The sequence below is a fragment of the Acanthochromis polyacanthus genome, chromosome 6 (assembly GCF_021347895.1).
Source record: "Acanthochromis polyacanthus isolate Apoly-LR-REF ecotype Palm Island chromosome 6, KAUST_Apoly_ChrSc, whole genome shotgun sequence".
Classification (NCBI taxonomy): domain Eukaryota; kingdom Metazoa; phylum Chordata; class Actinopteri; family Pomacentridae; genus Acanthochromis; species Acanthochromis polyacanthus.
The window spans coordinates 12705463-12719291 of record NC_067118.1 but is presented as its reverse complement, the minus strand read 5'-3'; the positions used below and the strand labels follow the sequence as shown (position 1 = coordinate 12719291).

General features: G+C 40.1%; 2 protein-coding genes across 4 annotated transcripts; one reads left to right on the top strand and one right to left on the bottom strand.

Annotated features, from left to right (window-relative positions):
• The first annotated feature begins 215 nt into the window (after positions 1–215).
• On the top strand, positions 216–2262 carry pdyn (prodynorphin). Its single transcript, XM_022213271.2, has 3 exons — positions 216–328; positions 853–989; positions 1492–2262. The coding sequence occupies exons 2-3, from the start codon at positions 867–869 to the stop codon at positions 2044–2046; spliced, it is 678 nt and encodes a 225-aa protein (XP_022068963.1). The 5' UTR covers positions 216–328; positions 853–866; the 3' UTR covers positions 2047–2262.
• Positions 2263–3456: 1194 nt separating this feature from the next.
• gmeb2 (glucocorticoid modulatory element binding protein 2) lies at positions 3457–13643 on the bottom strand. Of its 3 annotated transcripts, none has more exons than XM_022213274.2 (10): positions 13321–13643; positions 11564–11758; positions 9359–9444; positions 8680–8807; positions 8460–8563; positions 5971–6128; positions 5349–5417; positions 5118–5228; positions 4717–4839; positions 3457–4546 (listed from the first exon to the last, which is right to left on the bottom strand). In XM_022213274.2, exons 2-10 carry the CDS (start codon positions 11704–11706, stop codon positions 3930–3932), a joined length of 1539 nt encoding a protein of 512 aa, XP_022068966.1. In that variant the 5' UTR covers positions 11707–11758; positions 13321–13643; the 3' UTR covers positions 3457–3929. The 3 variants fall into 3 exon arrangements, with proteins under 3 accessions (XP_022068966.1, XP_022068964.1, XP_022068965.1); XM_022213272.2 differs by having other exon boundaries at positions 5118–5255; positions 13321–13642; XM_022213273.2 differs by having other exon boundaries at positions 5118–5255; positions 8680–8804; positions 13321–13642.
• Positions 13644–13829: the final 186 nt, after the last annotated feature.

Below are 13829 nucleotides of genomic sequence, written 5' to 3'. Positions count from 1 at the left end.
AATATTCTAACCCGTACCCCAGAGATAGAAAGATGATGATGTGCTGCTGGGATCAACTTGCCGCTGTTTCCATACCTTCTCTGTGTGGGCGTTGTTAAAAACTCCTGAGGCGGGGAGGTGGTGGGATTGTTTACGCAGTATATTTCCCTCCCATTGGTCCATTTAATAGAAGCTGCTCTGATGACACAGTCCAGTCTCCGAGGATAAAAAGAAAGGCGGCGTGCGGTGCAGAAGAATCAAGTGTCAGAGTGAGGACAGCAAGTTGTTAAATGGTGGATGCGATTCTACAAGTCCTAACGCGGCTGGAACTATCTGTCCAACTATTCAGGTACTGACTCTACACTCTGTACTTTATTGACATCTTGAAACTTTAACTTACAACACATTTCATGCTCATCTATTAACAAAGTGACGAAAGAAAGACTCGGTGCCAGTGCGCAATTACGCACAGGTCCATGTGAAGATTTTGACAGTTACATTGTACAATGAAATTCTTACTTTGCTGATACACCTTAACTAAATAAAAACAATATAAGAAAAACTATAGCCATTTGAATAACTAACCATGCCTAAAATGGCAACGGCAGCAACTGTGAAGTGCACTGTGTATTATTGTAAGCCCTGGTTTAGAGTGACTATGGCAGTTAAATGATGATTACAATTAATGATTATTAAGTGCATAAAAGCACAATGGGGTGTTTCAATAATCATTATTTAAAACGGATTACATTGATAATGGTTTTAAGAAAAAAAAAGAGTTCACCAGTACAGATGAATGTATTTGATGAATTTCTTGAGTCTGTGAATTCTCAAACTAAGTCTGTTTATGTGGTACTTTTGTGTTTAAGTCAGGGATCTGGTAAATAATGGAGTGGTATGTCCTGGTGCTGATGCTGAGCTTGCCGTCCTCCATCCACACTGACTGCTCTTCACACTGTCAGAAATGCGTGCATCAGATTCTCAGCCCCGACGCCGCCTTCACCAGCCTAGTAAGAGCAACTTTACACAGATATTAGGACTGCGAATGTTTTTGGCTTTTTCATGTTAAAATAGTCCAGAGAAGCCAAAACTGGGATTGGGAGGACGTTTCTTTTGTTTGTTTGTTTTTGTTGACAATGATAATAATACATCATACTGGAAACTTCAAAATGCATAAATGAGGTCTCCCAAGAATAACTTTGGTTTAGCACATTATTTTTAACCCCGAAGTTAAACAATACATCTGGCAGAATATTAAGAAAACGGAATATAGAGCATGAATGCGTGTGGAAAAACGCGACAATGTAGTGATGAATCTTCCCTCATATTAAAAATTAAGCTCTGGCAGAGCAGACTGATGTTTACACTTTAACGCTTCTTATGGGGTGTAGGGCGCAGATGTTCAGCAAATACATCTGCAAGCCAAAAACTGTGCAGCTACCTTAGCATTGTCCAGTTCACTGCTTTGACAGATGCCGGTTGATCTCATCCTCTTGTCTTTGTGTCCTGCAGACGTGCAGTGCGGAGTGTGACGGCCAGCTGGAGAGCTGCAGCCCAGCTCCGCGGACGGCGGACTTCAGCCAGGAGGAGGAGGAGAGGCAGCAGGCAGACCTGGTCAAACGCTACGGCGGTTTCATTAAGAGGATCGACAAGAACAAGAACAAAATATTTACCTCTCCGTGGCGCGATAATTATATCCTGAAGGCTAGAGCGCTGCCCAAGAAATACGAGGACTTGCTGAAGAGGATAGAAGAGAGAGAAGTTGACGCGCCGGAGGATGCAGGCGACGCTCCGGAAGATCAGATTTCCCACGGATACGTTAAACGTTACGGCGGCTTTCTACGCAAATTCGGCCCCAAGTCAAAGAGGAGTAGTTCTGCGGAGGAGGAGAGCCCGGACACCGAGGAGCTGCAGAAGCGGTACGGAGGCTTTATGAGAAGGGTCCGACCAAAGTTGAACAACCTTAAGTGGGACAAGCGATATGGAGGCTTTCTGCGCCGCCACTTCAAAATCTCTGTGCGCTCAGTGGAGGAGCCCTATGCCTCCTATGATGACATGAGTTTATAAGCCTAGATGAAGTCTGCTGAAAAAAAAAGAATAAAACTAGGAGGAACTTGTGCAGGTTCACCTGAAATGCCAATTCATCCCAAAAGTGTCGTATGCCTGCCTATCTTGCTTATACCCTACCGGGTGGTCTTCTGTGTAACACTCATTTCTGCAATATCTGCATCGTCTGTCATTCAATAATGCAATGCTTGTTTAATAAAACTATGAAGAAATCCACCATCTTGATTGTCCAAGTCCATCGGAAATCATTTCTCAGCCTCAGTGTGTTCCGTTCAGTCATACCCAACTCCATTCATTTTTTTTCGCAATTTACATATATGTGTGTGTATATGTATATATATATATATATATATATATATATATATATATATATATATATATATTCTATACCTTTGGACTGACTGGACTTAACGAGGCTAGATATTCTGCATACATAATCTACAGCTTTCATAATATAATAAATATAATATAAACCTATAGCTAAAATTTACTATTTTGATTGAACAATATAAATTGACCGGTCGCTGTAAAACAGACTTTTTAGTAAAATAATAACATCCATTGTGAGTTAATTTTGTGAAATTTTCGCCCGTGACTAAAAATGATTGGATACCCAAAAAAATAAATACAGCTGCCTTGAGCTGTCAAACTACGGTAAATATGCCATTCAGATTTTTTAAATAAATGTATAGTTTCCCTATAAGAGTAACTTAAAGAAATACATTTGAATACATTTGATGATTTTCTCTAAAGGAAGGAAAGATACATGTTTTGCCCTATCAGTCTAGTGTTTGTTAACACAATCTTAAAGGCAGTTTTCAAGAGATTAAGATAACAGAAGCACAAGCCTGAAACACATGAATCTGATTAAGGCATAGCCAGTAGGTTAATATTCTTGTGCTTTCTTGTGGGCAAGTAGCAGAACATTTGTTCCTATTTAATCACCAAACTCTGACATTGTAACCGCTGTCTAACTGATCGACTGGACCTCTGGGGTCCCTGTGTAAATGACAAAAGCATAATTTAAAGTGAAAGATTAATGTCTCAGAATGTGCCCTACATGATTAACCATCCACATCCTGTCTCTAAACTTACATATATACAACTGGCATTTGGGCCAGATGGTGTGGGTTCATAAGTCATATTATATACACCTAAATATTACATACCAAACACAATGCTCATCCCATTGTAAATGGATATTATTTCCATGATGGAAATGCTTCAGCGTTTCACAATTGAAAATGCCAGATAACTGGTGACATATTTGCCGTAATATTAGTTCACTACATTTAGAAACCAGTATGCTAATAACTATCACCTGATGACAGATGGCAGGCTTCCATAACAGTAGCTAGTAACCAAGCTAGTAAACTCCATCTCAGGACAATGCTTCAGAATCACACTGAGTTAAGATTTTTCAAATGTAGAATCTTAAAAACAAAGCAAGCTTTACATAACAACTCTCTTGCTCTCAGTTCACCTCCACACTCACATCAAATACACAGACATTAATATTTACAGTATGTGATAATGCACAGCAAGCTCTTAAAAACTGAGCATGTACTACCAAACTGAATGCTCCGAATTGTATTCAACACATTAGTTACAAATACATATCTACTGTACAATTACTACTACAGTACACATTTCTGACACCTTCTGAATTAACATCCTATTTGGCGATTTTGAAATTTGATTGACATCTAAATGGAGGGTTCAACTGCTCTAAAAAAAACAAATGTGCACAATGTATGAAATGCTATGTGAAGGTCTAAATGTGCACAGACCCTTGGCCATCACAGGACACGCACAGGTAGCCCAGTCTAAAATGAAGTTAACCAAGAGCTGGGAGATAGGGGAAAGAACTGATGTTCTTTGTCTCACTGTTGCTCAGCCTGCTGCTCACCATCGTCCTCTTTCACCTGCTCTCGCTGGCCTTCATCAGTCTGGATTCTCTCTTGTGTATCAGTTTGTGTGGCATTCACCACACTGATGCTGCTGACCTGCTGTTGGACGGCGGTACTCTGTGTCGTGGCCAGCGTCTGCAGCGTGGCTGGCAGTGTCACCAGCTGGAACTGAGGGCTGACCACCTTAACAAAGGCCGTGGAGGCTGCAGAGCTGCTAGCCCCGGCTGCACTGTCCTGACCTGCTGCTGTGGACAGCACAGTCAGGTTAGAGGCATCTGCTGCCAGCTCTGACCCACAGAGTGGGGAGGTCAGGAGGGTATACCCACCCAGGTTGGTGCCTGCTTGGGCTCCTGCCACACTTAGCACTTTGCTCAGTGGCAAGCCAGTCAGCTGGTTGAGAGGCAGAGTAATCTGCGTTGGAGCAGCACTGACTGTGGCTGGACCGGAGACAGCACGGGTTAGCCTAGGACGCTTGGGCGCAGTGGGTGCAGGGACTGGAGTAAGGGTCATCAGGACGTTGTTGAGGTGTTGGGATTTGCTCTTAAGCTCCTTAGCTCGCTTCCTGTGCTCGTCACATTGCTGCTCCAGAGCTGCAGATAAAGACAATGTACCAACAGATACAATTATTTTAATTAATCCTTTCGAACAGCTTTCCCTAATTTATGTAGAGCGACGCAAAAGTTTGTAGCCTCAAAACACAAGATTTCATCCTGAGTACAGGAACTCTAATGAAAATACTGTTCAAGATTCTTGTACTGACTGGCAAGGCTGCGAGTGTACTGCTCTCTGTAACGGTCCATCTGGCATTTGTGACTGGCCAGAACCTTCTTCACCAAGTCCAGCATTCCAAAGTTCTGCACTATATTGTTGAGCAAAACAGCATCTGAAAATAAAAAAATATTTCATACTTAGGGAAACACTGTCAGATTGAATATTAAAGAGAAATGCATCAGATTGTACACACCATTGCATTTCCAAGTGTTGAGGAATACTCCAGTGGTGCAAGCTACTGGCTAGTAGGATATCACACATATTCCTGTCTAGATTGCTAGTGGTCCACTTGCATTTTAGGTGAATTGTTTTTTGTATTATTTTTAATATCATATTATTCTCTTTGTGATAGGAATCGGACCAAAACCCACCTCCGTGTCTGGTACTAACCTTGGACCTGTAGCGGTGGATCACACACTCTGTCCTGTAGTCCCTTCAGCACCTCCTGCAGCTCCTTCTGGAAGTCCTTCACAACTTCTTCCAGCAGCCCCGCCTCTTTCACTGCATGCCAGAACGTCACAGAATCCTCTGGATTTACACATCCAAATTATAAAAATTACAATAGTCCACTCTATTTGTTTCCACATGATGTTGAATGTGTGAATGCAGGTTGCTCATCACCTCCAATGGCTGTGACCCACTCTGAAGCTTCCTCTGTTGACTCAGGAAACACTGTTGCTGTTCCATTCACTACAATGCAAAACGGTGGTGCTTTACTCATCATCCTTTCTGAATCTTTTCTTCAGTGTGGCTTAATTTTGGGCACCATTTTGTTATCAGCCTAAAAAAATCATGTTTATTATTATCCAGCATTTCTTAATCTGGACTGAAATCGCACACCCTCTGTCAAGGCCAATGTTTTATGAGATGCTATGTGTTTCCATGGAGATGAACTGAAATTTTGGACACTTGAACTAATGGTTTTTCTTTCCTCAAGGTGTTGATATCATGCAACTCATGCATGGTATTTGGGAGACCATTGGCAGGAAATATAAAATATGTATATTGTTGACTACAGGCTAAAATCTTGAGGCACCTGATAACAGCAACATTCTAGAGTTGAGCATTTTGTTCCACTTTTAATTACTTTTGAACCTCTAAACCTTGTCACTTACACTGGACTGAAAATAGTTCAATGCATATGAAAATTAAAATGCAGTTTCTACAATGCATCCTGAAACAAACTCAGCTTTGGGATCAGAATGCCCCAAACTAGAACAATGGCTTAGTCTACATAACTTACAATCAGCCGATGAAGGGGTGGCTGGGACTAGATCAGCAGACTGATCACTGCAGATGGACACTTTTGTTCCCACCAGATCTATCTTGGTGCTGCGGCAGGTATTGGAACAGACCTTTGTGTGCTGGTAGAAGTCCAGTTCACCTGAGTCCATGATCTTCCTGTGAAATTAAATATGATGAATAACATTTAGGCGTTTAGTGTTTACTGACCACCATGTCTGAGGGAACAGTGACACCCTCAGGCAAATCTGTGAATTGCACAACAACCACTAAACAGAAGGAGGGAATGGAATCCCATTTCCATCCATCCATTATCTGTACACCGCTTAATCTTCATTAGGGTCGTGGAGGGGCTGAAGTCTATCCCAGCTGCTTTAGGGTGAAGGCAGAGGGCACCCTGGACAGGTCACCAGTCTATCTATATATCTCTCTATATATTTATATTTAAATTTTTATATACATATACACAAACACACACAAACACACACACACACACACACACACACACACACACACACACACACACACACACACACACACACACACACACACACACACACACACACACACACACACACACACACACACACATATATATATGTCTCTCTATATAGAGAGAGACAAACAAGCACACTCACATTCACACCTACAGGCAATTTAGAATTATCAATTAACGTCAGCATGTTTTTGGACTGTGGGAAGAAGCCAGAGATCCCGGTAGAAACACAGGGCACAGGGTGAACATGCAAACTCCACACAGAAAGAACCCCAGAAATCTTCCAACTGTGAGGTGACAGTGGTAACCACTGACACAGTCAAGATATATTTCCATAGGGCTGTACAGTGGTGTACAGCCCTATGGAAATATATCTTGACTCAAATATAAAATAAGTGATTTGAAGAATTCTGTTCAGTTTTCATTTATTTGCTGTGAAACATGAGATGCCAAACCACATCATTTATCAGACCAAAAAACAAGAGGAATCATCAGATTTTCAGCTTCCCAATAGTCCTGAAACCTATCAGACAGGACTCTCAATTTCATAAAGAAACTGAGACAAAATTCAGTTTAAATTGTGGCATTTCAGCAAAATCACTGTATTCTGCAAGTCTCGTTTAAAATTTCACCAAAATAAATTGTTTGCACTAGATGTAAAAAAATAAATAAATCCTGCACTCCTTAGCACAATCCAGAAGCCATGACAAACTCAGCTGTGGACAACAGTCATGACAAACATTCTGAGAGTTTCTGTTTGAACTGAGCTGAAATGTAAGTTGTGTTTGCACAGATCTTAAGTATAAAGAATCACAATTTATTTTTAATATTGGAAACAGCAGTGGGCACATGTACTTGTTGAATCCACTTCTTCCATTTTGTAGATAAAATAATCACAGACATTTACCTCTTGTCTTTTCTTTTCTTCTTTTTTTTTTTTTTATAAATATGGCATTATAATTTTGCTTGACTTCATACAAGACATTTCTGAATTTTTTCTTCTTCTAGTTGTGGTTGGGGCTGCACAGTGGTGTAGTGGTTAGCACTTTCATCTTGCAGCAAGAAGATCTCCGGTTCAAATCCCGGGGTGGGCCTGGGATCTTTCTGCATGGAGTTTGCATGTTCTCCCTGTACATGCGTGGGTTTTGTCCGGGCACTCCGGCTTCCTCCCACAGTCCAAAAATATGCTGAGGTTAATAATTGATGACTCTAAATTGCCTGTAGGTGTGTATGTGAGTGTGATTGTCTGTCTGTATATGTAGCCCTGCGACAGACTGGAGACCTGTCCAGGATGTCCCCTGCCTTCGCCCGAGTCAGCTGGGATAGGCTCCAGCTCCCTCCGCGACCTTTGTGAGAATAAAGCAGTGTACAGAGAATGGATGGATGGATAGTTGAGGTTGTGCTGCTTCCATAGAAGTGTAGGACTTTAAGTGAAAAATAAAAGCACAGTGAGGCAAAACATGATAAAAGCAAAGAAACAGCCATTTACTATTTGGAGTTCAGTAGGTTGACTTAGTGCTGACATATTTCCTCCAGCCATCTCATCAGTCTAAATCACAATATGATGGTATAAAACAGGAGAGGGTTCCATCTCACTGAGGAGTTGGCCATTCAGCCTGTTGTCCTCAGAAAGTAGTTGGCTACTTATACCGCCCTACTTGTTTCTAGTGGATTGATAAAGTGTGAAATCTACACTTAGATTGTTTTCTCCAAAACTCTTCTTTACGTAGCTTACGGTGTTAATGTTGGCAACATTCACACAGCATTAGCATAACTATTAGCATGAAAATACAGCATAGATTCAGAAATGTACTCATTGTGAACTGTTCCCTTCATAGAGCTAAATCATCAACGCATTACTTCAGTGTTCAAAATCCCATTCATCAATACATACTGTAAGCAACCATGTCTGCATTATTTATGATCTAATAATGAGCCTATCAAATTCCTGCAATATATGTATATCAAAGGAAGCAAAGGGTTAGACCCCAGACCTGAGCATGGTGCCGTTGAGGCGAATGGCTCTCTTCCAGTCCTTCAGAGTGGATTTCCCTGCCAAACATACAAACTCCTTTGGACTGATGAGCTGCTCATTGAACTGATCAAAGACGAAAGAAAACAAGTCATGTACTGCTACTGATCCACATTATCTTAAACTTAATTTATATTACTTTCATTGTACTGAGATTTAGATTTTGAGATGAAGCAGTGTACCTGGACACATTTCACATTAATCCCAGGGCAGACAAACTTCTTCCAAACCAGAGTGGCTTTAGCATCTCCACAAGTGATTGGGTAGAAGACATCAGCTTCCACGTCCACCTCTTCCGTTAACTTTACTGCTGAAACAAAGTTACAAATACCTTTGTACAACCATAAAGTAAAAGAAAGGCATAAAAAATATTGGCAAGATTTAAAAAAAAAAAGAGATTTCTTTTAGGTATTTTGCTTAATTATAAAGGACAGCAGAGGCAGGACTGGAAATGTGTAGAAAGAGAGCAGGGGAATGACATGCAGTAAAAGTATGGGGACCAGGTTGTCGCTGCTGACAGCATTTGCTAGGTACAAAAGTGATATGCACCCTCACATGGCTCTTGAGTCTCCCCACGTATATACAGCATTATAAAAATGATTATGTAATTTGAATTATAGAGATAGGAGCGACTGTGTTGAATGAAACATACAGCCATATGTCACTGAGTAAAACTCTAAACAAGTGAACACCACAGATAAACTGAGACATACAGAATTCAAAAAGACTGGAGTAAAAATGTGACAATCATCTTGAAAACAGTAGTTTCACCAAAGGGAAATGCCACAGCAATGGCAACAAAAGAAATCCATCTGCATTTTTACTCTCAAAAGCATATTAATGTGCTGCAAGGTACATTACCAATGACTGCTTCTTCCTTTGACAGTGAATCTGCTCTGCTGGCCTCTCCTTCTGCTTCCACTGGTGCAACTGCAAGGATATCCTCCCTGGAAGACCACCAGTTTTCAATTTAGCAAATTCTGTACTTGTTTTGCATCTCTGGGGGCATTTTGTATCTCTCTGTACTAGTTTTTTACTGGATTTTTTGCTCATGCTACTTGTAAGTAACTGGTGTAAAGTTACTGAAATTGATAGATCATGCACTTATATTGTGTATTTATGTTTCAAGCAAGGGCAGATAATGTAAAATAAGAATATCTGTTATTGGAGTGTCCACAGTGAAAGTTCTATTATGTTTATGAATCACACCTTGTCCTGAGGCTGTACATATATATATGAACAGAAGTTTAGATATACTTTAAAAGACTGTATGTATCATGGCAGTCTTGAGATTCCAATGACTTCTATAATTCAGAATGTTCTATGATGAAACCATTGAAACATTAGGTATTGTATTCTATGGGTTAAGGCCTTGTCTTTGCCACAGAAAAAAACAATCATGCATTTTCATTCTTTTATAGAGATATTAAAAGTCTTCTGGAAATATGATAAACTCTGCTGGGTAAAAGATATATATACTTTGACCATCTTTACCTCAACATGACACTTTTGGTAGCTGTCTGAGAGCTTTTACTCGTGTCTTTGACCGTTTCTAACAAAATTAGTACAGTTATTCTAATTTTTTTGGCTTTCTGACACAGACTTGTTTCTTCATTACAGTCTACAGATTTTTGATGGGGTTTAAGTCAGGACTTTTGAGAAACCAATCTAAACTCTTAATTCTGGCCTAATTCAATCATTTATTTACCATATCTGATATGTTTTTGGAGTCATTGTTTTGCTGGAACACCCAACTGTGTCCAAGACCCAACTTTCTGGTAAATGATTTTAGGTTTTCCTGAAGAATGTAGAGGTAATCCTCCTCCTTCCTTATTCAATGTACTTTGTGTAAGGCACCAGTCCCACTGGCACCAAAACAACCCCATAGCATAGTACCACCACCGTGTTTGACAGTAGGTGTTGTGTTCTATGGGTTAAGGCCTTGCCGTCTCTCCCCAAAATAATTTCTGGTCATTGTGGCCAAATAGCTCAATTTATGTTTCATCTGACTCCAGAACTTTCCTCCAGAAGACCTTTCCTTTGTCCATGTGATCAGCAGCAAATTTCAGTCAAACCTTAATGTGCTGCCTCCAGAGGAAGAACTTACTTTTTACATGGCAGCCTCCAAGCTTATGGTGATATAAAACACGCTTCACTGTGGACACTTACACCTGTTTTCCAGCAGCTTCTATTTCATTGCAGAACTGCTTTTTTTTTTTTTTTACTCTTGACCATCCTGACCAATTTTTTTCTCAGTAACAGGTGATAGGTTGTAGTTCAACACATGCCAAGATAATTTGATTAACACAGCTTTCTATATCAACAGAACTGATAATGAAGTTGCTGTGTGTATTTTTGACCAAGCGGATTTTGTCATATTTCCAAAAGACCTACAATAAATCTATGAAAGAACCAAAACTCATGATTGTGGCTGGGCTGAAGATGATCTGTTTCAGTGATTCCATCAAATAAAGTTCAGATTTATAGGAGTCCTTGGAAACTCAAGATTGCTACAGTATACATGGTCTATACAAGTGTATGGAACCTTTTGTTCATGCCTGTAAATTCATCCATTTTCTATGCAGTGTTATATTCTGTGGAGGGTGCACGGGGGCTGGCGGGAAAAAGGTAGGCTACATCCTGGAGAGGACCAGCAAGGGGAAACACACAATCATATACTGTCAATTTAGAATCACCAATTCACCCAGTATGCATGGACTGTGGGAAGAAGTCGGAGAACCTGAGGATTTCAACCAGGACCTTCAAGTAGTGAGGTGACAGTGGTAGCCAATTCACCACAATGCCGCCCTATGTAGATTCAGACGTGAGTCCCTTTTTGTGGTCATTTTGCATCTCTTTGAGTTCCTTTATGCCATTTTTGTAACTCCCTGTAGTCTTTAAACACATCTAGTATTGTCATTTTTGATCTTTTTGTGGTTGTTTTTAGTCTCTTTGTAGTCATTTTGTGTTTCTGAACAACTGAACAATCTCCTGAGAAGCTTGCTCTTCTGCTCAGTGTATCTTTGCTGATGATCACAAAGCATATGGGCAGTGTATATAAGTTACCCAGGTTGAGGGTTGAGCTCTGCAGTCACCAGCACTGCTTTATCCTCTTCCACCACAGAGGGGAGGTCCTCACCCATTGATTCTGGTATGGTGACGATAACAACTTCACTCATTTCCTGCATGCTGACCTCTGATGAAGCCATGGAGGACAGACAGAGCTTCACAAAAAGGAATATGCCAGCAGTGAGTGGACACCTGTTAATATGATAAGAAAGAATAATATTGGAAATTGTTGAGCAATTACAACCAAAGATTTCTTATAAATATTAAGTCTCAAAATAAATAAAGGCATTGTCTGTTAAGCAAATGAAATTCTGTGTGGAGTGCAATGGGCAGGAATGTGCAATACAAAGCAACTACAGATAGGGGGTACCTATAAAACTCATATTTAACAAAAAATATGAATGCAGTATGCAATATTTTATTAAATTATATCCATTCTTTTTAACATAGGAGAATAAGCATTTGACCATGAACATTTCCTATTCCAACAGACGGCAACTGCATTATATTGGAAATGATAAGAGTCAGAACAAGAGTGGGGTCACAGATGAGAACTCACAAGTCAGTAACAAGTCGCCCATGTGGACACTGAAGTGCCAGACTAAGGCCCTGACTGACATGCCAGCATCCAGCAAGCCTGTTATATGCATTTTAAGGTGGCCGTTAATATTCACGGTGCAAAGGAATGTCTATGTATCAGTCATGCTGTCTGATCAGTCCTTTAAAGCCACACCTGACTAGGTTGTGGATTAACTCAGTGAAGAATTTGTCACCAACTGAACATCTCAAAAACCATTCATATTCAACTGGCTAAATATAAAAAGCAAGCTCAATATACCCAGCACATATATTTGTTTTCTGCCATCACTTGACCTAACAACTGCAGTTGAGAAAAGCGGTCTTACAAAGCTGGTAATCAACTTAATCAACCCAAAGTTTCTCAACATTGCTGGGCACGTGTTCCCATGAAAAAAGCAGAGTGGGTAACTGATGAAAAATCAAACATTGACAGGTGTACTGCCACCAGAGTGACATATTCTATAAATGAAGAGAAACTTATACCAAGATTTTAAACACGTATTGCAGACAAGCAACACAGACACAGCAGCAAAGGCAGGTAGGAAAGCTGCAGAAAGTGTAAAGACAAGGTTAACAAACTTATCAACACCAACATAAATTTGTTAAGACACGAGCAGATTTAACCTCAATTGTGATTTCTACTAAATTAATGTATTATTTATGTGTGTAAGACAGTTTTAACCTTATTCTTTAAGCTGCAAACACGGTGGTGTTTAACATAATTCAAAGTGCCAATCAGGCTGAATCATACTGTATAGAAAGTTACAAGTTAGTGTATAAATTTATCATATCAGAAAAGTAACCTTTGTCCGAAAGACTACAATGTAGTCACTTTAATGGGTTGATAAAGCCATGTCTTAAGCCTGAAAAGGGCTTAAGATTATGAAAACAGTGCGCAGGGTGGGCATTCAGACACTGACAGGTCCAGTTACTGTCAGGTTAATGGAATGGGATGTATGTCTTAAAGGGGTTCAAGTTACCCTGGTTATCTAGCAGGTGTCACATTTTTCTAAAATCATCCCTGCCTTGCATCATTTGCAGTAGCAGCTTTATTTTTTTTACCGTCATATATTTTTATATTCCTCATTGCTTTCCTCCTATTTAGCAAATACTGAATGGGACGTGGTGAAGTTACGCATGAGAGTCAGGTCTTTTAGATACGGAATAAATCTCACCTTTTGCACTTTACAGTGTAAACAGTAGCTAACGTCTTCGTCGTATGTTGATAATCTGAGGGTTTGTTGTCCCGACAGCCAGGTTGCTAGCTAGCTCGCTGTATTCTTCACTGTTTCAGCAAGCTATACCGTAAAAGAAAATGCGCTAACAAATCCATTTATCTGACAGGTGCCTCTTTTATATTTTTTTAACAACACAGCCGTCCTATTCTAAAAGATTTTGGTGCCTACATAGGGTGACACAAACATTCAATCTCATACTTCCAAGACTTCAAACTTGTAGCTTGCCTAGCATTCTTCTTCGCTATGTATACGTAGGGGTCGTAAAGCGACGTAGCATGTGCGAGTGGCCACCTGCTGGAGAGAGAGAGCGAGTTCAGCTGTCATCAAATACATGATAACACGATTTCCACACATGCTGTAGGTTACTGTGATGCTGAGACCGTATTTTTTACTTTTAAAAGTTCTGAATTTATATGTAAATATAGACCTTTTTTGTTGCATATTTT

What these genes read in the sequence shown, in the direction of transcription:
- pdyn (XM_022213271.2), top strand. Translation starts at nt 867, where the DNA reads ATGGAGTGGTATGTCCTGGTGCTGATGCTGAGCTTGCCGTCCTCCATC. An exon ending in ACGCCGCCTTCACCAGCCTA is followed by an intron (nt 990 to 1,491) that starts GTAAGAGCAACT and finishes TGTGTCCTGCAG; the next exon opens with ACGTGCAGTGCGGAGTGTGA.
- gmeb2 (XM_022213272.2), bottom strand. Translation starts at nt 11,706, where the DNA reads ATGGCTTCATCAGAGGTCAGCATGCAGGAAATGAGTGAAGTTGTTATC. An exon ending in GAGCTCAACCCTCAACCTGG is followed by an intron (nt 9,445 to 11,563) that starts GTAACTTATATA and finishes GTGGTCTTCCAG; the next exon opens with GGAGGATATCCTTGCAGTTG. An exon ending in CACCCCTTCATCGGCTGATT is followed by an intron (nt 5,418 to 5,970) that starts GTAAGTTATGTA and finishes TTTGCATTGTAG; the next exon opens with TGAATGGAACAGCAACAGTG.